General features: G+C 47.2%; 3 protein-coding genes and 1 pseudogene across 4 annotated transcripts; 2 read left to right on the top strand and 2 right to left on the bottom strand.

Annotated features, from left to right (window-relative positions):
* Nucleotides 1–59: 59 nt before the first annotated feature.
* Nucleotides 60–3335, top strand: LOC117185873 (uncharacterized protein CG10915-like). Of its 2 annotated transcripts, none has more exons than XM_033395877.1 (4): nucleotides 60–1187; nucleotides 1246–1432; nucleotides 1497–1633; nucleotides 2084–3335. In XM_033395877.1, the coding sequence occupies exons 1-4, from the start codon at nucleotides 317–319 to the stop codon at nucleotides 2755–2757; spliced, it is 1869 nt and encodes a 622-aa protein (XP_033251768.1). In that variant the 5' UTR covers nucleotides 60–316; the 3' UTR covers nucleotides 2758–3335. The 2 variants fall into 2 exon arrangements, with proteins under 2 accessions (XP_033251768.1, XP_033251769.1); XM_033395878.1 differs by lacking the exon at nucleotides 2084–3335 and adding an exon at nucleotides 1766–1797 and having other exon boundaries at nucleotides 68–1187.
* Nucleotides 3336–5046: 1711 nt separating this feature from the next.
* LOC117190594 lies at nucleotides 5047–7442 on the bottom strand (annotated as a pseudogene).
* An 11316-nt stretch (nucleotides 7443–18758) lies between these two features.
* Nucleotides 18759–19573, bottom strand: LOC117191869. The gene is made up of 2 exons (XM_033396634.1): nucleotides 19258–19573; nucleotides 18759–19187 (listed from the first exon to the last, which is right to left on the bottom strand). The coding sequence occupies exons 1-2, from the start codon at nucleotides 19431–19433 to the stop codon at nucleotides 18932–18934; spliced, it is 432 nt and encodes a 143-aa protein (XP_033252525.1). The 5' UTR covers nucleotides 19434–19573; the 3' UTR covers nucleotides 18759–18931.
* Nucleotides 19574–20954: 1381 nt separating this feature from the next.
* Nucleotides 20955–21426, top strand: LOC117191440. The gene has a single exon (XM_033396306.1). It carries the CDS (start codon nucleotides 20992–20994, stop codon nucleotides 21424–21426), a length of 435 nt encoding a protein of 144 aa, XP_033252197.1. The 5' UTR covers nucleotides 20955–20991.
* The last annotated feature ends 373 nt before the right edge of the window (nucleotides 21427–21799 follow it).

Below are 21799 nucleotides of genomic sequence, written 5' to 3' on the forward strand. Positions count from 1 at the left end.
ATTTACAATCAGTATTATTTGCCGTTATTTACCTCAAGTCGTTGAACTGTTTAAATAGAGTGGCGTTAAGTGGGTTAAGTTCGATTTCTTATCGATATTCGATATTTTTCACGGCAGCAACAAAGAATTTTGTGGACCCAGAATTTATTAACTTAGTGCCAATTGCAGTTTAAAATGCCCCTTCGAGTGAGCTAAAGACACGGGAAAAAGTGAATTACTGTTTCGGCCCGTGATTGCAGTGGAAATTGTATTTAGCAGGCCGCCCCGAGCGAACTGCGTCTCAACCAAAAGTCTCGCTGTAAAGAAAGTTGGTAGAATGGAGCAAAACTCCAACAGCAGTTCGGAGACATTCGCAGAGGAGAGCAGTGGGGGCACAGCCCGATTTGTGGGCCAGATTCCGACCCAGATCGACCCAGATTCCGACTCCAACTTCGGGATGGATAACTGTTCCGGGTCCGCGTCTGGCAGCGACACAGTGAGCGCCACACACGAGTTTCAGACCATGAAACCGGGCCCAGGAGGAGTGGAGAAGCAGCCGCCGTGTTCCAGCAGCAACGGGCGCACTCGGTCCGAGCTGCCGCACAGCGAGCTGGTGAAGATGCTCTACTATCTGGAGGGCGAGCTGCAGGCTCGGGATGTGTGCATTGCCGCCTTTCGCAACGAGCGGGTGAAGCAACTTATCACCCAGTTGCGCACCAAACGGGTGCAGCCCAATGATCCATATGCGGCTATATTCCGCGATAAGATCGCTATGAATGGGAATCTCATTTCGCGGGAATCTTCCACGCAGGCGGCGCAAGCAGAGATGGAGGTGCGGCAGATAATAGAACAGCAAATGGAGCAGCAGTACCAAATGGTCAGTAAGCAGAGGGCCACGCATTTCCGCATGGGCAACATACTCACCGAATCCCTGGAGAACAATCAGCGCATGCTGCAGGAACTTGAAGAGGAGAAAGCCAAGCACGAGCATGACACGGCCCAGGGCGATGATATCACCTATGGCCTTGAAATGGAGCGCTCGAAGCTAAAGCAGGATCTTGAGAATGAGCGGACCCAGGTGGCCAGAATGGAGAAGGAATTGCAGAGGCTTCAAGAGACCCTCGAGTACGAGCGCAATCGGCAGAAGCAGATTGTCCTCCTCCTGATAGCCGAGCGAAAGAAGATTCTGATTAAGTACATTGAAGAGGGTGAGTGGGGTCGCAGACGTAATAATACGCATTCATCACAAATTAAATAACATTTTAGGCAAGCGTTCTGAAGATTTGGCCCAAATCTTGGCAGAGGAGAAGCAGCGGTCGGATACCATCGCTGAGGGTCTCGAGGAGGAAAGCAAAAAGTCCCTACGTATGGAAGAGGAGATGGAAAAGCAAGCGCAGTCAATGGAGATCGAACGCAAGGCGATAATGGCCAAGCTGGCCAAAGAGGAGCTTCGGTTTGTAGTTCTTTCTTTTGTTTAAACAAGACACTAAACTAAAGCTTGTTCTCTATCCCAATAGAGTCAAAGAGATGGAGCAGGAGCTCAACGGCCTGCGTGTCGAGCACGAGGCTTTGAAGAAACAGCAACTGCAGCAGCAGCAACAACTAGCAGGTAGCAGCTCAACGGTGGCTGCCACCAAGGCGCGTCAGTTCAGCGGTGAGTGTGTCAGAGAAGGATCCCCCGTCTCACTCCAACTGTGGCTGTTATAATTATGATTTCCCTCTTTATCGTTTTCTATATGAACTATAACTCAACATATATTACTTTTTTTCGAATTCCTTTCTGAAGCTGAAATATTTTGTTAGAAAAATGTTACGCAATTGCAAGGTGATTTGTTTTTTGTTTTGTGACGTTTCTCCACTATTGTGCACTCCACCGTTGCACCAACCAATCAAATCACTCATTATCACACAGCCCACCCACGCCACGCACCTTCATGTCATTGGATCTCGCACTGAATGGCAAATGCTTCCCCAAGCACTTAGTTCATTTCCTCCTTCGTCCCAGCTGCAAGGGCACTTACACTTCGGGAATCCGAGGAATTTCTTAATGGTTTATTCCCAAACATGATATAAATACGGGCCCATATACAAATACATATTTCAGACGACGCTTGTGCCACACCACCAATGGCAAACATCACCAAAATTGTGCAGCCAACCGCCACAGTAAGCAGCATGCCGGTGACGGGCCCTCAAACCGGAATAGCCCGTTCCATAGCGCCTGGACAGAATATACGCAGCGCTGGGATAGCCACGGCCCCCACGGGAACGGCCACAGCACCCACAGTCATCAACCACACCAACACCAATAACAGCAGTGGAACCACTACCATTACAGCTGGCGTCACATCATCGGTGGATGGAGGAGCGAGTGCGGCTAGTGTGAGCGCAACTGTGGCGGTGCCACCTTCTCCCTCGCCGGCGAAAATGCAGCCCACGGCCACCATTCAACGGGCCCCAGGTGGCAAGTATGCTGCACTGGCTGCAGCGGCTGCTCTCGACCAGACGGCCACACTACCGCATCCACATCCTGTTCCCATTGCAGTGCCCCCAGTGACGGTGCCACCAGCGGGCGCTCGCGGGGCACCGCCACCCATACCGACCAAGCCAATTGTACCGCCCAAGCGAGAGCCCTCTCTCTCCCGCCTGGGCTCCATAACAAGCGGCAGTGCCATAGCATCGGTCACGGCTGCGGTGCCAGCAACTGCAGCCCCGCCCGTTCCATCTTCGACGATCGTGGCAGCGGCTGCTGGAGCTGGCACAGCAAAGCATAATTAATTAGACACGATACCAACTCCCCACACCCTCACCACTCGCGTAATATGTATGCGCGTTATAAACAGATATTGGCATAGCGTAAGCGAAAATACTCAAGCAGCGTAGTCGCTCAATGACACTGCTCTAGGCAACAGGATATAGGATCTTGCATCTCAAACTGCTGTCTCGTGTGGGATATTTACTCGATAACTACCGACTTGAAAGCCATTAAATAGCCAAATGTTTCGAGGCCTATTAATGTTAGTTCTTTTTAATATTTCCAACCCAAATCTTAAATTTTTTTGGTTGAAAAAATGTGTGTAAAAAGTATTTTACCATTTATGATGATTTATCTATGGCGTTCTATTCAGTTTCAACTATATTTATCGAGTACTCGATTGGGTTTCTGTCATTTCTGTTGCCTGTGTGATTGGTGTAATTGGCCCCAATCCTGATTCTATCTAGAAATTATATTTTAGCAATCTATTCGAAAGAATTTTGTTATGCATTCGAATTATGGAACATTGTCCACCCATTGTGGTAAAAGTGGATGTGTGTAACGTCCAAAAGGAATCGTTTCCGACCCCATAAAGACCCCATATATATTCTTGATCAGCATCAATAGCCGAGTCGATTGAGCCAAGTCTGTCTGTCCGTCTGTCCGTCCCCTTCAGCGCCTAGTGCTCAAAGACTATAAGAGCGAGAGCAACGATGTTTTGGATCCAGACTTCTGTGATATGTCACTGCTACAAGAATATTTCAAAACTTTGCCCCGCCCACTTCCGCCCCCACAAAGGGCGAAAATCTGTGGCATCCACAATTTTGACGATACGAGAAAACTAAAAACGCAGAATCGTAGAAGATGACTATATCTTCTAGAGTGCAAAATCTGAACCAGATCGTATAATTATTATAGCCAGAATCAAGAAAACAATTTAATTTTTTCTCGCCCTGTCTCTCTCTAACACACACGTAGCATAGCCGGCTTTGCTTAGAGTAAAACATTAGCGCCTAGATCTCAGAGACTATAAAAGCTAGAGCAACCAAATTTGGTATCCACACTCCTAATATATCGGACCGAGACGAGTTTGTTTCAAAATTTCGCCACACCCCATTCCGCCCCCGCAAAGGATGAAAATCTGGGGATATTCACAAATCTCAGACTATTAAGGCTAGAGTAACCAAATTTGGTATCCGCACTCCTGTTAGATCTCACTATAAAACGTATATCTCAAAATTTCGCCCCACCCCCTTCCGCCCCCACAAAGGACGAAAATCTGTTGCATCCACAATATTGCACATTCGAGAAAACATTCGCAGAATCATAGATAATGACCATATCTATCAGATCGCTGAATCTGGATCAGATCAGATCATTTTTATAGCCAATAGGAACAAATCAATTTGCAGTGGCTACGCAGCGCCCGACGTCACGCTCAGACTGATTTTCTGTCTCTCTCGCACGCACTCTTTGTCGTGTCGTTTAATATTAGCGGCGTCTGCCGGAGGAGAGCCATACTGACTTAGTATCGGGTATAACCGTAGAGTTGCGGTGTCCGCAGCAACTCACAACGTTCCCCCTCGTTTTTTTATAAGGACAATTTGTATAATGCCAAGCGCTGGCTGGCCAAGTCGGGCCAAGCCACACTTAATTGTAATTCCGAATATTTGTAAAAGGCCGTGCGATTCTCATAACGATAAACCATAAACATGTATAGTAATAATATACATATAACCACAGATACTATACTATAAATGCATATATCCCTATATACATACGTATACATACGAGTTGTATATACATATGTGGACAACCCTTTGTGCTCTGTGCGTTGTTTAATAGTTCTTAGGTACGCGTGAAATGCACGTGTTAACTTGATACCCTCAGTGCAAGCTAAAGTCCCTTACAATTATTTTCCTAGAATTTTAACCTTGTTTTAAAGTTGGCTTGAACATTTTTTGATTTGCCGCACAGCGGATTCCAGAGAACGGCTATCCCCTATCATACCGTTACCACCTCACCCACTGTTTACACTAGTTTCGATTTCTGGAATGCGGTGAGATTTTGTTGGAGAGATTTGCTCAACAGAGTCTAGTCGGTATGGATAATGGTTTTGATGCGGAGTTTCTTATAAATGTGTAGTCAATGGGCAGTCTAGTCCGTTTAGTCAATGGGCAGCCGCAGCCGCCAGTCAAGGTCAGTAGCGTTGTTGGTACAATAAATAGCAGACAAAGAGGCACAAGAAACAAAAACAAACAAAAAAGCGTATGAATAAAAGATTAGTTATGCAAAATGCAAACAAAAAGGTGTATAACAAATTACGATGTATTGGAAAGAAAATAAAAAAATAAATTATACTAAAAATGCATTTAAATTTACGATTCTGGACTTGAGAATCTTGAGAAACAAAATATTGAGAATCTCATCTATATTTTCCGCGCGATAATCCTTGAACACGGTCTATGCATTTTTCTGTTGGTTTAAAAGAATACATTAAAATTTGCATACAATTTGTTGGGGTCTGCTTTGGACAACAAACGTTTCCTAATTTGTCCGTGTTACGCTCTATAATGGGCACCAACTCCGTTTCCAAATGATGAAGAATCGCTACAGTTTCATTTGAGGATCCTTTGACTCCAGCAGTGGCACTGTGTCAAAGAGCAAAGAGGGCCAGAAGCTGGTGTGGGGGAAAAACATTTACATTGCATGGATCGGATCTCTTTCAAATTAAACACTTACTAATCTGGAGTTATTTTGGAGTTCAATAGATTGACCAGTAGGCCGACCGCAGACAGAAAGTCACGGTTGCGATATAGCTCGTAGAACTCAAAGTACTTGGAGAGGAAAACTAGTCGCGGCGAGATGAACATGCGACTTTTAATGTGGGCAATGACATCCGGACAAAGCATATTGCCCGTCTGAGAATAATTCTATAACGACGGGTAAAAGAATTTGATTAATGCTTATGATTTTGGATATATGGCGTCACCTTCAATATAAAGTCAGCTATTCCCGTGACCAACAGCACATCCTTAGACCGTATGCCCCATTCTAATGCGTTGCCATAGCGCTCATTATCGAATGATTGCCTGGACAGAACTTTGCATATCTCCTGCTCCACAACAATCAGGCCCCGCTTCCTGGTTACGCTCATGAGCTTAAGGGCATGCCGGTCGCTACGCAGCGATATGCGTGGCAGAAGTAGCTCCATGGCCGCTTTACCTTCCTGCTTGCAACAGTCCAAATAATCAATTCCCAGCTGCCATAGGCTCCGTGTGCTCATCAAATAGCTGCCATACTCGTATATAATAGAGTGGCGCAGTGCCGGAAGATCACTAAAAATGTATGATAAATCGTTAACAAAGAAAAACGAACAACTTAAAAATGAAATCATCTTACATGTTGTTTTGCTCAAAATAGCCCTTTAACTCTCCGGAATGATAGATCAAATCAATAATATGTGTGGTTAGCCAATTGGTGTCGTTGATCCTCTGGGTATCATAAATAAAGAGCCTTAGATCATGCTCCATGAGCTGCGAGATCATTCGGGCCATGTTGTTCAACTGGCTGCAGGGCCGGAGAAGTGTCCACCGATTCAACCAATTGGCGGCAGCAATTTTCATCTCAAAAGGCTTGCAGGTGGGTTTGGTGTAGAGCAGGTAGCCAGGTAGGAACTCGTACCATTCGTTTGACTCCTGGATGCCGGCATCCCAGTGCTCATTGCTGCCTGTGACAAGCTGAAGGATCTGCTCGAGCTCTGGCTCAGACCCAAATGTATTTGCCCGGATCCTACGCTCCGCATCCACATGCCAATGCTCCCATTGCGAGTTGAACTTCTTCAGTGGAAATCCTTCTTTATAGACGGGCATGGATGCAAGTATCAGTTTTGCTGCCTTGAAAGCTGGTTGGTTAGCCTTGCGATGCTGGCGAAGTATGGCACGTGTGACGTCCAGGGCGCCAACCATGACTAGAGACTTTAGAACGTTCCAATAATCATCATTCTCACTGGCCTCTTCAGCCATCAGTAGAAAATCGGTGGCTCGATCCTCGATTTGCGGTGCATAAAAACGTGCCCAGTCGAGCAGCTGGGGAACAATAAGTTGACTTTGCTGCATGTAGAGAATCTCGAAGAGATGCCAGAAGCACTCTGCCGCATAGAAGACAATGACGGTTTCGCTAATGCGTTGCTGACGCTCTTCATCCATCTGTACCTCTGGCGACTTTTTAGCATGCTCCAGCCTCTCAAGGCTGGCCCGCACTACACTGCGATAGGTGTGTGAAATTCTCAGAATTCTGCCCTTGGAGCCCTCTGACCCAATTCTTGCAACGTTGCAAAGGTAATGTTCGACTCGGCAAGCAGACTTCGCAGTACAAGCTCGTCGAACAGTGTAGTCTCCTGAGCCAGATAGATGAGCACGGGATCCTGGCCAGCTGTTTCGCTGGGGACATCTCTTGAATTCCACTTGACGTGACGGTAGGCACTCAGCGCTATTTTAGAACCCGGCACAAAAACGCCGGTGAGTGTGTTTCCAAAGCGGGTGGCCAGGGCGTCGCCAAGCTCCTAAAACGGTTCGTTATCATAACAGTATATCATACAAAACTACTCACAAAAGTGGATACTGTGTTATCATTCATTTTAATTCTCCTTTAATAAAATAAAAAATGCACAGAAAAGTAGCGCAACTCGCTACAAGTGTGGGCAACGCACGATTTATATATATTTTTAGGTATTTTTTAACGCTTAAAGCAGTGCTCGAAAACAACTCGGATCTACGGTTGCAAAACAATTGTATCGAAAAAAAGTTAAATAATTTTAAAAAGGAGTAAAAGTTATCTATAAAGTTTAAAACTGTCTCAACGAAGTTGTGTAGGTTATGTATTGGAATCGAGATATATATACAGGAATCTAATTAAATGTATTAATAGGTAAAAAACAAATCAAAATTAGAATCCTAATTTTAACATAAATTAATTTGAATTAATTAAATGTGTAGTTATCGTGTAGTTAAAAAGGATGAAGAGGATGGATCTACGAGAAGAATTTACAATCGTTAATATATTCCGCCATTTACCTCAAGTAGTTTAACTATTGAAATATAGGGGGCTTAAGTGGGCTAAGTTCGGTTCTTCATCATACGAGACGCAAAAACCAATCAAAGTCAAGTATTTAATAAGCCAGTGATTGATTATTCGGATAAAATTATGTGGGCAGGCCTATGTACTATCTAGCTAATAATATTCCACGTGTTGCATGCGAAGATATCGATAGGTGATACCCCATAGAAGCGGTGAGGAGGAAAGAAGTTTGGACAGAGTGGCAAGGCCAAAATTTAAGGGGAAAAGGTTAGCGAAGAGTGGCGCCACCTGGTCCTGGAGAGTGAGAGTTCCGCGCGCTCTCCGGAGCCGTTATGAGAGAAGATATCCGATCTCATCCCATAACGGAGTCCCGAAGCCAATTCACCCATACCCCAAAGAAAAGAGAGCCGCCAGCAGCCCGAATCAGGCCATGCCCTTGAACCTAGTTCAAGGGCGATAGAAGAGAGAGCGATGGGGATCAGCGGCCCGGGAGCATTAAACAGAGCAGCTAAGCCAAGAGGGGGTTCAGAGAGAAAGAAATTCCCGCAACGGAGGAGCATGCGCGCCGGACATAGTGATCTAGTGATTTTTTTCGTTCTGAAAGAAAAAGGGATCCAGATCAGTGAGAGACCAGGAACCAGGACTAGCGGGACGGGAAAGAGACCCAAGAAGCATAAGAGGAATAGGTCACAGCTCCGCCATCCTGGCTTGGTTTTGCTGGGCTCGAAGACACAATCCTGGCCACGTAGAGCGGGTCCCTCGCCCATTTAGGGAGAGGAAAAAAGCATCAATTAACTTATTTACTCCCATTATTTATTTTTGTTAGACGTCTCCATTTATATGTATATGTTAATCCCCTAATTTAAGTCCGTCCATATTATATCTATATGTAACTTATTTATATTTATTATATTAATTATTTCTATTTATCTATTTATTTATTAACCGCCCGTAGTGATAAGATGAGGGGGTATGAATAGGCAGGCTTAGTGTAGCGATGATACCGTGTAAAAGTAGGAAATTGAAGTGAAAATTATAACGAAGAAAATGAATTGCTAAGCGTTTCATATGGGGGGAAGAGGAGCCACAGCAACGAGAGGGTAAGGCATGGCAGGGAGATCCAAAACGTTGTTATTGAGATCTCAGGTAGGGAGGGTACGTCAGGGATAAAAACATCGACACCTCGACCTAGTCCACGTCTGTGTTGAAGGAAGTTACTGTAATGTTGTTTGTCGAGTAGAGTCCGTTTGCAGTTTTTTTTGTCGGTTACTTTTGTTGTTTCAATTTGTTCGAGATGTCCAATTAGTTGGTATATTGTGCGACCTGAGGGCTTGGGAAGTACCCAGCCCTGGGATGACTGGCTAGCCGGCCTTGCCCCGAAGAAAACAAAGGTTCGTAACAATAATGGCGCCCAATCTGAGACAGGGAAGTGGACTCGCAGTCCTGGCTATACCATCAAAGAGGGAGAGTACGGATGCGAATCACACAGACGTCGAAGAAAGTATAAATATCCAGCAGAGAAGATAGATCTCGAGTGGTATTTTGCAATCTGGGGTCCATCGGTGTTCCGGTGGCCTGTGAGGGACTCGACGAGTTGGCTCACAGAAGCACGGCGCTGAGGGATCTGAGGATGCAAAGAAAAACCACAAAGTAAAAAGTTTTTTTTGGTGTTTGATGATTCGGCACTTATCTGACAACGGGAAGCAGGAAATCTCAAGAGGGGCTTTGGTTTGGCACTGGCAGAGGAGAATCCACAAGCCAGTTAGCAACCAGCCCGGTGCCTGGTGTGCAAAATGAGAACCTGAAGAAGAAAAAAGAAATACCCGATGTTAGGATATGGCCAGAAAGATTTCTGTTTTTCGCTTCCCCTGCTTACCGCTGGATGCAGTCGGGAGGGGATTTTCTCAATGAGATTTTTTTTCTGAGTGGCCCGTGGGGACAGAAGTCGGCCACGCGTTGCGCTCGGAGCAGCTACAACATCCCGCAACGAACATTCAGTAGGGAAGTAGGCGGAAACAGCGACTGTAGGGAAGTGAGCGCCCTTGACTCTTAATCTTCCAAAGAAAGTTAAGATTAGTCAACAGCGTTCGCAAAGTTCTAGACGTTGGACAGGAAAAGACGTAGAACACCATGTGCGGAGTTGGTCCTAGTAGTAGTTGTGGTTCCTTTCCCCCTTATTATTGTTTTGCCGTATTAAGTGTTTTTGTGCTGAAGATCAGTGAGCTAGCGTTATAGGTAGTGTTTATGCGATTGTTCTGAAAGAAAAATAGATAATTGTAGTGAATAAAAAGATAAGTAGGATAGTTCGAGGTAGGGAAATATAGGGCCAAGTTGAAGAGCGCGTACAACTTGCGGTCTAAACAGAAAATGACCCGCAGGACTCCTCCACCAGGTAACCTCCAAGGACAGATGCAAGGCGGTGACACACAGGGCGCTGAGGGGCGTGGAGACGACAGCTGGAATTTGCCAGGCCAATCCAACGCACTGCCCTCCGAGATTCTCTCAGGAGTAAATGTCGCCATAGCGCAAGCACAGGAGACGTGGAGAGGCAGGAGGAGATCCGTCGCGGCTTTATGGAGCTGATGGGGGCCATAACAGAGGTGATGGCGCCTCTGCGCCAGAACGTGGAATTGATCCAAGACCTGAGATTGGAAAGAGACCAGAATGAAATCAAGGATAATAATGGCGATCAGCAGCCTCTAGCTCACCTCAGGCAGAAGCCGAACACAGGGACCATTCCAAAAAGGTCCAAGGACGATGACGCATGGAATTCCCAGTCGCCTCCAAGGAAGCCGGCGAGGTTGAGCCAGAACTGGCGCCGAGGAATAGGCGATGCGGACCTGGATCCAGGTGCTGGAAGGCAGAGACGGGAGACATCAGGAGACGGCGGAGGTCCAACAGATCTGCCACCATTTGAAAGGAGAGATGATTGGAGAGGAGCGAGATGGGGACGCGTCGACAAATGGGAAATCCACTTCGACGGAGACCCAAATAAGATGACGGTGCAGGACTTCGTGTTCAGGGTCGAGTTCCTCCGTAGGCAGAACCGACGGTCGTGGGACGAGGTCCTTGACAACTTTCACCATCTCGTCAAAGGACAAGAGGCGGAGTGGTATTGGCAATTTGTCCGAGAACGGCCTCCGGAAGTATGAGAGGATTTGAAGGACGAGTTGGTGTCCCGGTTCCGAGCAGTGGGTGGCGAGTTCGAGCGGCTACGCACCTTGCATGAGCGACGACAACAATCTGGCGAATCTGTGGAAGAGTACTTTAGAGCGATGCGCAGGCTGGCAGCTAGACTCACCACACCTTTGGTTGAGTCCGAAATGGTGCGAGTCTTGAAGAAGGGACTTGATGACGAGATCGCCCGCTACGTTTACGCGATCCGAGTCCGAAACGTGGAGCAGCTGAGGGAAGAGTGCCTGGAAGAGTAGTACCACTTTCACGGACGCGAGCAGAAGTCGACGTTCCGTCCTGCGCCGAAATTCCATTCAGCCGGGAAGCGAGTGGAGGAGCTAGAGCCGGAAACGGAGTTTCTGGATGAAGACGAAGCAAGGATAGTAGAAGAAACTCACCTGGCGAACAAACCCAGGCTGTGTTGCTGGAATTGCGGCCAGTTCGACCACGGGTTCCGGACTGCGTGGCGAAGGAACGTAAAATATTTTGTTACCGCTGCGGAAAGCCCGAAATGTTTACTCCAACGTGTCCAAATTGCTCGGGAAACGCACGATCGGGCATGATGAAAGCGGGAGATCAGCGCTCGGAACAGAAGCCCGCGAAGAAATGAACGATGGTCCACTAATCAATATAGAAATTAAGAATAATAGCCCGAATAAATTTAATAAAAATAGTTTGAAGTTCATACCGGCCGAAGGGCGGATAAGTAGATACATACAAATTCGAAACCAGATCTTTGATGACAGGCAGCTGGAGGGGATGCGCGGTGTCAGTCGTAGACTCCAAAAGGCCCGTTCCAGATTTAAGGAAAGGCGACAGACTCGCAAAGAGGTGGCCGAGGCAGTCAGACGAGGAGCAGGACGCGATCCCAGAGTATTTGCCGAAGTGCAGATAAGAGGACATCGGATTGCTGGACTCCTAGATACTGGTCAGATTGACATTTCCAGCGTCGATCTCAAATTCGCATTCTGGCAAATTAAATTGGACCCAGAAAGCCGCAAGTGCACCGCATTTACCGTTGCAGGCCGTCCCCTGTATCAATTCGTGATGATGCCCTTCGGTCTGTGTAACGCTGCCCAGAGGTTATGCAGATTGATACATAAGGTAATCCCGACTCAGCTCAGATCAAACGTTTTCGTTTATTTGGACGATCTTTTGGTGATAGCCCCGGATTTCCAGACGCATCTGCGATATCTGCGATTGGTGGCCCAGTGCCTGAAAAGAGCGAATTTGACGATAGGTCTAAAAAAAATCCAAATTCTGCTTTAAGTCGCTGAAATACCTGGGGTTTATCATCGGAGGCGGCACGCTGCAAATGGATCCCGATAGGGTTGTGGCTATACAAAAGATCCCGAGCCCGAGTTCAGTAAAGGAGCTACGGAGCTTCATAGGAACCGCAGGATGGTATAGGCGCTTCATCAAGGACTTCGCCACCATCGCGGTACCGTTAACAGATGCTCTGAAGAATCATCCGCGCGGGAAGTTTTCCTTGCCAACGGAAGCGAGGGCGGCCATAGAATCCCTGAAGAAGGCACTCACCACGGCTTCTGTATTAGTCCATGCGGACTTTAAACGCCATTTCTACATCCAGTGCGACGCCTCAAATTTTGGAGTGGGAGCAGTGCTTTTTCAGCTGGATGATGACAAAGCAGAGCGCCCAGTGGCATTCTTTTCTTCCAAGCTAAACAAACATCAAATAAGTTATTCGGTAACGGAGAAAGAATGCTTAGCTGCGGTATTGGCGATTGAAAGATTCAGGCCATATGTGGAATTGATGCCGTTCACGGTAATCACTGACCACGCCAGCCTTAAATGGCTAATGTCACTCAAGGACCTGAATGGGCGTCTAGCGAGATGGTCATTGCGGCTGCAGAGGTTCGACTTTGAGATCGAACACCGCAAGGGAGTCGAAAATATAGTGGCGGATACACTATCGCGCTGCATCGAGGAGGTGGTTCTAGACCCAACGGAAATCCTCGGATTTCAGACGACGGAACTCAAATCAACGGAATACCAGGAGTTGAAAGGAGAAGTCTGCAGGAACAAAGAATTATTGCCTGACCTGCGAATAGACGGGGACCTGGTATTCAAGCGAATGGGCTTCGCGCAAATCGACGACCAAGTGGGAGGTTCCATGTGGAAATTATGGATTCCCGCGTCATTGACGAAAACCCTCATCGCGAAGGCCCACGAAGACCACACAGCTGGACACGGTGGAATGAAGAAGACCTTGCATAGGTTAAAAAGGCACTACTACTGGCCGGCGATGACGGCACAAGTGCGGGAATACGTCCGAAGCTGCACCGAATGCAAGGAATCCAAAGCTCCCAATTACCGTAGCCAAGTCGGGATCGGTCAGGAAGTGGTCACGGAGAGGCCATTCAAAAAGATCTACATAGACTTCCTGGGAAAGTATCCCAGGTCAAAAAGGGGACAGGCCTGGATTTTCGTCGTCGTAGACCACTTTTCAAAATTTACCTTCTTGAAGGCGATGAGAGAGGCGACCGCTGCGAACGTCGTTCAATTCCTGGTGCAAGAGGTATTCTACAAATTCGGGGTGCCAGAGGTGATCCACTCCGACAACGGAAAGCAGTTCCTATCGAAGGCGTTCATGGACATGGTCAGCGGCTTCGGGATCCGACACATGCGCACAGCAGTCTACACGCCGCAAAGCAATGCAGCCGAGAGAGTAAATCGGACGATACTCGCAGCAATAAGGACGTATTTGGCAAAGGATCACAGAGACTGGGACATCTACCTACCGGAGATCGAAGTTTCAATCCGTGACTCGGTGCACGAAGCCACAGGCGTAACGCCGTTTTTCGCTGTATTTGGACAACAGATGTTTCTGAATGGGAACTGCTATAAGCTGGCGAGGAAGCTGCAGTCTTTGACGGAACATGAAGTGCACGCGTTAGATCCCGCGGATAAGCGACACCTCATTCGCGAGCAAATTAAACGCAGCCTACACCAAGCGTATGAGCGGAGCAGCCAGCGATACAACAAACGGGCCCGAGTCTTTTTCGCCAGACCTGGCCAAGAAGTCTACAGGCGCAACTTCACCCTCAGCGACTTTGGCAAAAGCTACAACGCCAAGTTCGCCCGGAAATTCCTAAAATGCAGAGTCGTACGTCCAGTAGGGAATAACGCCTACGAGCTGGAGGATCTGTCGGTGGGGATTTTTCACGCCAAAGACCTAAAATTGTAGCGAAAACTTCAGACTGAGTCAGAAACAAGGGAAACGCACTCACGTAGGGAATATCCGATCAGTGGGTGTAAGCCTACGTTGGGCGCTGCAAGATCCTAGGCACCGTAATGTCCGGGAAGGCCAGCAGTTTTAGGGAAAGGTGTAACTCTTCGATGTTTCAAATAATTCTCCGGCCATGGTCGCTCGAATTTTCGCTAGGTGTTGCATGCGAAGATATCGATAGATATCGACACCCCATAGAAGCGGTGAGGAGGAAAGAAGTTTGGACAGAGTGGCAAGGCCAAAATTTAAGGGGAAAAGGTTAGCGAAGAGTGGCGCTACCTGGTCCTGGAGAGTGAGAGTTCCGCGCGCTCTCCGGAGCCGTTATGAGAGAAGATATCCGATCTCATCCCATAACGGAGTCCCGAAGCCAATTCACCCATACCCCAAAGAAAAGAGAGCCGCCAGCAGCCCGAATCAGGCCATGCCCTTGAACCTAGTTCAAGGGCGATAGAAGAGAGAGCGATGGGGATCAGCGGCCCGGGAGCATTAAACAGAGCAGCTAAGCCAAGAGGGGGTTCAGAGAGAAAGAAATTCCCGCAACGGAGGAGCATGCGCGCCGGACATAGTGATCTAGTGATTTTTTTCGTTCTGAAAGAAAAAGGGATCCAGATCAGTGAGAGACCAGGAACCAGGACTAGCGGGACGGGAAAGAGACCCAAGAAGCATAAGAGGAATAGGTCACAGCTCCGCCATCCTGGCTTGGTTTTGCTGGGCTCGAAGACACAATCCTGGCCACGTAGAGCGGGTCCCTCGCCCATTTAGGGAGAGGAAAAAAGCATCAATTAACTTATTTACTCCCATTATTTATTTTTGTTAGACGTCTCCATTTATATGTATATGTTAATCCCCTAATTTAAGTCCGTCCATATTATATCTATATGTAACTTATTTATATTTATTATATTAATTATTTCTATTTATCTATTTATTTATTAACCGCCCGTAGTGATAAGATGAGGGGGGTATGAATAGGCAGGCTTAGTGTAGCGATGAAACCGTGTAAAAGTAGGAAATTGAAGTGAAAATTATAACGAAGAAAATGAATTGCTAAGCGTTTCATATGGGGGGAAGAGGAGCCACAGCAACGAGAGGGTAAGGCTGCTGCACATGGCAGGGAGATCCAAAACGTTGTTATTCAGATCTCAGGTAGGGATGGTACGTCAGGGGTAAAAACATCGACACCTCGACCTAGTCCACGTCTGTGTTGAAGGAAGTTACTGTAATGTTGTTTGTCGAGTAGAGTCCGTTTGCAGTTTTTTTGGCGGTTACTTTTGTTGTTTCAATTTGTTCGAGATGTCCAATTAGTTGGTATATTGTGCGACGTGAGGGCTTGGGAAGTACCCAGCCCTGGGATGACTGGCTAGCCGGCCTTGCCCCGAAGAAAACAAAGGTTCGTAACACACGGAATATCAAAATCGGGGAATATGTATAATAGAACTTGAATTCGTCAGTATATTTACGGTATATTTTTAAAATGAGACGGTAGATTTTGGTATATTTCTGAGGGTCGGTATATTTTAACGATAATTCCACAGTCACACTGCTGCTTACAGTTACAGCTGCTGCCAGGTTGTAATTTATAACGTTTATAAGCAATGGATTTGAATGATATTTTTGAAGTAGCTGCTCGAGAAAAATGTCGATAAAATGCACGCTAAATTAAACAACTTTAGGCGTCACTTGGATGTTTTGTACACAGATCTTCATCATCGTTGGGTGAACATGGCTAAAGCGGATCGTGAACTTATCGGTCTGCACGATGACATGCTAAGCAGCATGAATAGTTTCAATAAATGTGTAATCAAGTGTAACATGCACATCTAAACAGTCTCGAAACTTTGGTCGCCGACATCGCCGAACCTCTGCAGCGCAATGACTTCGTCACAAACACTAATAAAGATGGGATTGTAGTTGAAAATATCTTGAATGAACGTCCACACCGACGACCGATAATCCAACAAATGGCGGACTCCAAGCATATAATTCCAATTGATCAGTCGGCAGCGGTAGTGCGAGATGTAGAGTCAACACAGTGTCCAGCCAGGCCGGTTTCGGATAGTCTTTCGCTATCAACGCGTTCGAGTTGGTTGAATAAACCGGATGCAGAAGTCCCAAAGCAAAAAGCAAAGCCCATTACGTCCCCACAGCCACAGGACACGACCACTGTTTCCGCTAAAACAAAAACCATGCTGCCTGTTTCACCACGTAAACGTATCCTCGAGCCACCGAAATGCGGAAGAACAACATCCAGCAGTGAAATCTATCATCAGATCGTAAAGAACATAGCCGCCTTTCCAGAGGGAAGTGGGATAAAGGCTGAAATAATGCATCTAAACATAGCCGAAAAGTGTTTCTTTGTAGGCATGTGGGGTGCGGAGCCGCTGCAAAAGTTATTCGAGGGGAAATTACTTCTTAAGGAGTTGGACCAGCTTCCCAACTTTGGGGAGATATTTGCGGTGTACGATTGCCACGACGGGGGCATTCCACGTGTCACAATAAATGATTATGCGGATGAGGGTGGCTATGATGCCTATTTGATTGATTTCGGCGAGCATATACACATGACTGGCGACGAGAATATATTTGCCCTACCAGATGACATACGGCTGCTGCCGGCGGAGGCCATCAGATGCTTCTTCAAAGAAGGCGATGTCTCCCATATGACCGAGTTCCGATTGACAAGAGTGGCCTTGCGTGTTTTGGAAAAATGTGGTGACGATTGAATAGTTGAACTGGCCGATGACAAGGCCAACAACAGTCGTCGCAGGAAGAGTCCTGTCAAATCAGCTGCAGCCGATTCTATTCAAGATCAATCCGTGCCAACCAAGACAAATGGGCCACAGTTAGGAGTGGCAGTCGATTCTAATGGAGTAGAGTCCGATTCCGCGGGTCCAACCTCAGCCAAGTCACAGGACCCACTGCTTAGCAATGAAATCTGTTCTATTAAAGATCAGTCCACTTCCTCTTGCCCACCAGCAGAGCTCTTGGCAGTTGATTCCTACCCAGATCAGTCAAAAGCAGAAAAGAACAAGGAATCTGTGGGCATTACGATCCTAAGCTCAATGGCTGCTTCAAGGGTAAGTCTGTGCATAGAAAACAATCAAACTCCCAGGAAAAGTCTTGATAAAATTCATGTTTCCCCTTAGGTAGACACTGTCGCTTGTTGCATGAGTTCTTTGCACATCAGGGCGTCACCAAGGACTTGGAGGTGGTAGACGCTCTGCCGGAAACCGAGTTTGATGCGCCATTCCCAAAAAAATTTGGAAGCATTGTGGAAATGCAGTTGCATTGTGGATGGCTCTTCTCCTCTGGTATGGATCAAGAATGATGTCTTAGGGGCCAAGAGTCTGTTCAAGCAGAAACCGCATATGTTGGACATACTCAACGTGGAGGAAGACGTGGTGCTGGTTTTGGATTCGATTCCTTGGCGACAATGCCGATCTGGCCGAGCAACTGATGAAGCGCGGCTATGCACAGCCCGATGAGGAGGGTCCTAAACTATATGATTCGGATCTTGATCTGTAAACGTATTTCCTTTTCTTGTTATACGAAGTATAACACCCACAACACAATCGAACACAACGGAGACGGTGCTGGAGTAGTTAGGTTTTTAAGCAAACATTGACTATTGCCGTAGATTGAGAAAGACGGATATGCTTCCTGGCGGAGCCACCTATTTATGCCCTTTTTAGATAACTTTGAATTACGAATCCTTTAGCTTTTTTTTAGTACCACATCCACACCGAATAAACAAAACATATGTATATGTTCAGGGGTATATTCCTCATTTCTCTCACACGGCAAGTCGCTTGATTAATGTTTTTCTTGGGACTCGCCCAATTGCCAAGGAAAGGCACAAAACGCAAAGCAAAGGCCAATGACAAGCAGCAGCAAAAGCCTCAAAACTAAAACAATAATAATAATTGCCTCTAATGTGCAATGGATCCGGTGCGGTGCGGGGTGCTAATAGATTATGCCGCAACGATTAGAAAGGCAATAAATAACACCTGGCCGGGATCACATGCGTGTTTGGCTCGACCCGCACTTGTGGGTGGGTGGGGGCGAGAGCGCATTGAGGACAGGTTATCGGCTCTTTTGTCCTGGTGTTGACAATTTAAATGTTTCGGCCAAAAGGGTAATAGCTGAAGGCCCAAGGGTCGCGTCCCTCAGAGCTGGGATGAGCTTCGGACTGTACTGTGAATTGCAACAACTGACTGGAGTTGTAGGAACGAAATCTACCATGTACTCGTACTCCCTTAAGTGGACCTTATACTCGCTCAATTTCCAGATTCTAATTACTTTCAGGAAGGAGAATAGTTTTGTTCCCATCGAAATAGATAGGCAGAGTCACCTGCTGTGTTCTACATGCCTCTATTCGCTATTGTGGCCAACCCCTGGCCATAATTAGGCGGCCAGTTAAGTGTCAAAAGGATGGCAGACCCCAATCCCCGATCCCAGACATATATTCCAAAGCATAATGATGATGACGATGATGGGCACTGAACCACCCCAAGCTCCATCTTTTTTGATTTGGTGGCCTTCTTAGCACGAATTTTACTACACTGATACAATTTCGATTGCTGTTTGGGTGGGTGTACGTTTGTCTGCTTATGTTGGAAGAAACTCAACTCATTTAACGAAACAAGAAGCAAAATAAATATATTTGGGGAGAGTTCAAAGCTCCCCGTCCATCCTTAGCAGCTGGACCCGCGCTGAGGGCAATTGCCAGTGCTGCTGGTGGAAGCCTCCGGGCTGCCACCGTGGGGCATCTGCAAGGCGGCAATGCGCTGCCATGTCTGGTTGAAGTGGCGCGCAGATCGGGAATTGGACAGCTTCGCAAAAGGTCCCAGCGTGCGATACCCATTGCCAATGTAACGTACGAAGCCCTTGGCAGTGAGGTCCATGAGGGCTGTCTTCACCTGGGCTTCCAGATCGCCACAGGCGAATGGTCTGTCAGGGTGAAGGAATATTGTTTCGCTTACACATGTGCATTGTGAGATTATTGTGATGCATGTCTTACTCCTTTTTTAGCATCTCTATGATAGAAGCCTCCTGTATGCCATCGACGTAGCTGGGATGATCCTGAAAGACGCGCACCATGTCCATGATGTAGAGCGGCAAGTGGATATGATAAGCGTTGAAGGGCAGACTCGAAGTGCTCGGCGCACAGTCGCTAATCGGGGCCTCGTCAGACATATTGATTAGTCTCGTGGCAGTTCTATATTTATTCGTATTCTACAATATTTTTTCGCCTGTATCTCGGACAAGCAGAACGGGGCTTATACATATGTATATCACATGTATGTGAACCCATTTTAGGCAGGGGCTACTTAGTCATGCCTACTCGGAGTTGTGTTGCCTCAAATCCCAAGCGCTGTCATCCAATTAGAGGTGTCATTAACGGTTTGTCGGTGTCGAGGTCCCTTGTGCTCTCCAATTATTGACTCAGTAAAATAGAGTACAAATATTGCAACAAATACATGTTCGGGGTTTTTTATTACTTGGTAATTTGCCCAATACTTTAAGTAAAATAGTCTCTGTCCGAAGGGTTCTCTCCGTTCCTCCCATTGCATTAGTCGTAGTCCTTTGGATGGGAGGCAATTTATAGATTTCTCTACTAATTGTATTCCTAAAGACATATTTTCTATGCATAGTATAGTTTTTAAATATGTATGGCAAACCCGTTCTTCTATTAGATCAGACATGTCACCCCAGCACGCAATCCTCCTATTCCGTATTCCGGATTCCACCCATTGTAAGGCGACGCGCCATAAAAGACATCGAATAATAGACATAACTCGGTGCCACGCCAGTCAAAGGGTTAACTGTGGCAAAACTTTTACCCACAGATAATAAATTAGCGCATACCTTACGAAATGTTATGAGGATGCGACTGTTTTGCCGTCTAACTTCCGGCTACGATGTGGTGCCCGGGGCTCAAACTGCCAATTAACCTTTACAAACAGGTGAAAGTTTCTCAACTGCACCGCACGGGACGAAATGTGATGGGATGGTATGGGGCACATGAACGAGTTGAACGAAGACTCGTGCGGGAAGACGGTAAAAGTAGCGTTCCGGGACTTCTACGCCAAGGCGGATTGTAACTTCTTAGATTATGTTTAAGTGAAACAATATGGAAAACCCTACTGCACTACACTGTCGTTATATGAATATTAGATTAGACTATTACAGCAACTTTCCCCAATAAAATGACGGTCGAGACTCGGCATTCCCATTGACCAGTTCAGTCTCTGCCCCCTGGACTTGCCGCAACCTCTTCCGCCGCATAACAGTTGGTCAACTCCTATATAACCTGGGGCTGTGGCTGTGGCGGGTGTGTAAATCAGGGCGACATGTGGTCAACTGCCGTGGACTGCTGCTTGAGTCCGGGGACTGGGTGGGTGTAGTCCCACTAACCAGTTATATGAAGTCCATGTAACCGGGCAGCAATATAAATGCCAGTCGGCGTGGAAAAGTGTCATGTATTTGACGAATAATTACCGTCAACATTGCGTAATTGGTTGAATCAGACGGGAGGGCGTTTTGGCTGGCTTAGGACTTAGCCGAGGACCCCAACCAAATCGGCTGCCCGTGGTGGGGTTGCCAGGGGTATGCGGATGGGGTTGTGTGACAGGAACCTATAATTACCAGACCAGGCAGGTGGTCGCCAGACCAGGAATCCACCTTTTAGTGCTCCGCTTTCAGACACACCACGGACGTTGCCTCGAACGGAAGTCCGAGGCTTATCGCCAGAATGTTGGCCGGGATGCATTCACCCGCATCGCCTTCAGCTCAGTCACAGGCACCGCCGCCGACGCCCTGCAAATCGCCCATCCTGGACGTGACCGAGACCCTGTCGCTTCATAGCGAGATGGAGCTGGAACTCGAACCGAAAAAAGCGTTGTATTCCTTTGGAGCCCCGCACAGTCACGGTCACAGCCACAGTCATAGCCTACGTCTGCCGGGCCTCAGTATTCCCAGCCTGATCAATAGCAAGAATTCCACTCTGCCCGCCTTCGAGTACATCGCTCCGCCGAACCACGCCCTGCAGGCCCTGGAGTTTCCCCTGATGGAGTTGAACCATCGTGTGGGTGTGGGTGTTGTTGGCGGCATGTTTCCCGGCTTCTTGCACCGACGGTCACGCGGTGGGGAATTCTCTGACCCAATTCTTGCAACGTTGCAAAGGTAATGTTCGACTCGGCAAGCAGACTTCGCAGTACAGGCTCGTCGAACAGTGTAGTCTCCTGAGCCAGATAGATGAGCACGGGATCCTGGCCGGCTGTTTCGCTGGGGACATCTCTTGAATTCCACTTGACGTGACGGTAGGCACTGAGCGCTATTTAAGAACCCGGCACAAAAACGCCGGTGAGTGTGTTTCCAAAGCGGGTGGCCAGGGCGTCGCCAAGCTCCTAAAACGGTTCGTTATTTGGTTAACAGATAACAGTATGTCATACAAAACTACTCACAAAAGTGGATACTGTGTTATCATTCATTTTAATTCTCCTTTAATAAAATAAAAAATGTTTGTAGGTTCAATCGGGCGGATCGAGATTCAATTATCC

Source organism: Drosophila miranda (genome assembly GCF_003369915.1).
Source record: "Drosophila miranda strain MSH22 chromosome Y unlocalized genomic scaffold, D.miranda_PacBio2.1 Contig_Y1_pilon, whole genome shotgun sequence".
Lineage (NCBI taxonomy): Eukaryota > Metazoa > Arthropoda > Insecta > Diptera > Drosophilidae > Drosophila > Drosophila miranda.

What these genes read in the sequence shown, in the direction of transcription:
- LOC117191440 (XM_033396306.1), top strand. Translation starts at nt 20,992, where the DNA reads ATGTTGGCCGGGATGCATTCACCCGCATCGCCTTCAGCTCAGTCACAG.
- LOC117185873 (XM_033395877.1), top strand. Translation starts at nt 317, where the DNA reads ATGGAGCAAAACTCCAACAGCAGTTCGGAGACATTCGCAGAGGAGAGC. An exon ending in CTGGCCAAAGAGGAGCTTCG is followed by an intron (nt 1,433 to 1,496) that starts GTTTGTAGTTCT and finishes CTATCCCAATAG; the next exon opens with AGTCAAAGAGATGGAGCAGG. An exon ending in CAAGGCGCGTCAGTTCAGCG is followed by an intron (nt 1,634 to 2,083) that starts GTGAGTGTGTCA and finishes TACATATTTCAG; the next exon opens with ACGACGCTTGTGCCACACCA.
- LOC117191869 (XM_033396634.1), bottom strand. Translation starts at nt 19,433, where the DNA reads ATGTCTGACGAGGCCCCGATTAGCGACTGTGCGCCGAGCACTTCGAGT. An exon ending in ATAGAGATGCTAAAAAAGGA is followed by an intron (nt 19,188 to 19,257) that starts GTAAGACATGCA and finishes TCACCCTGACAG; the next exon opens with ACCATTCGCCTGTGGCGATC.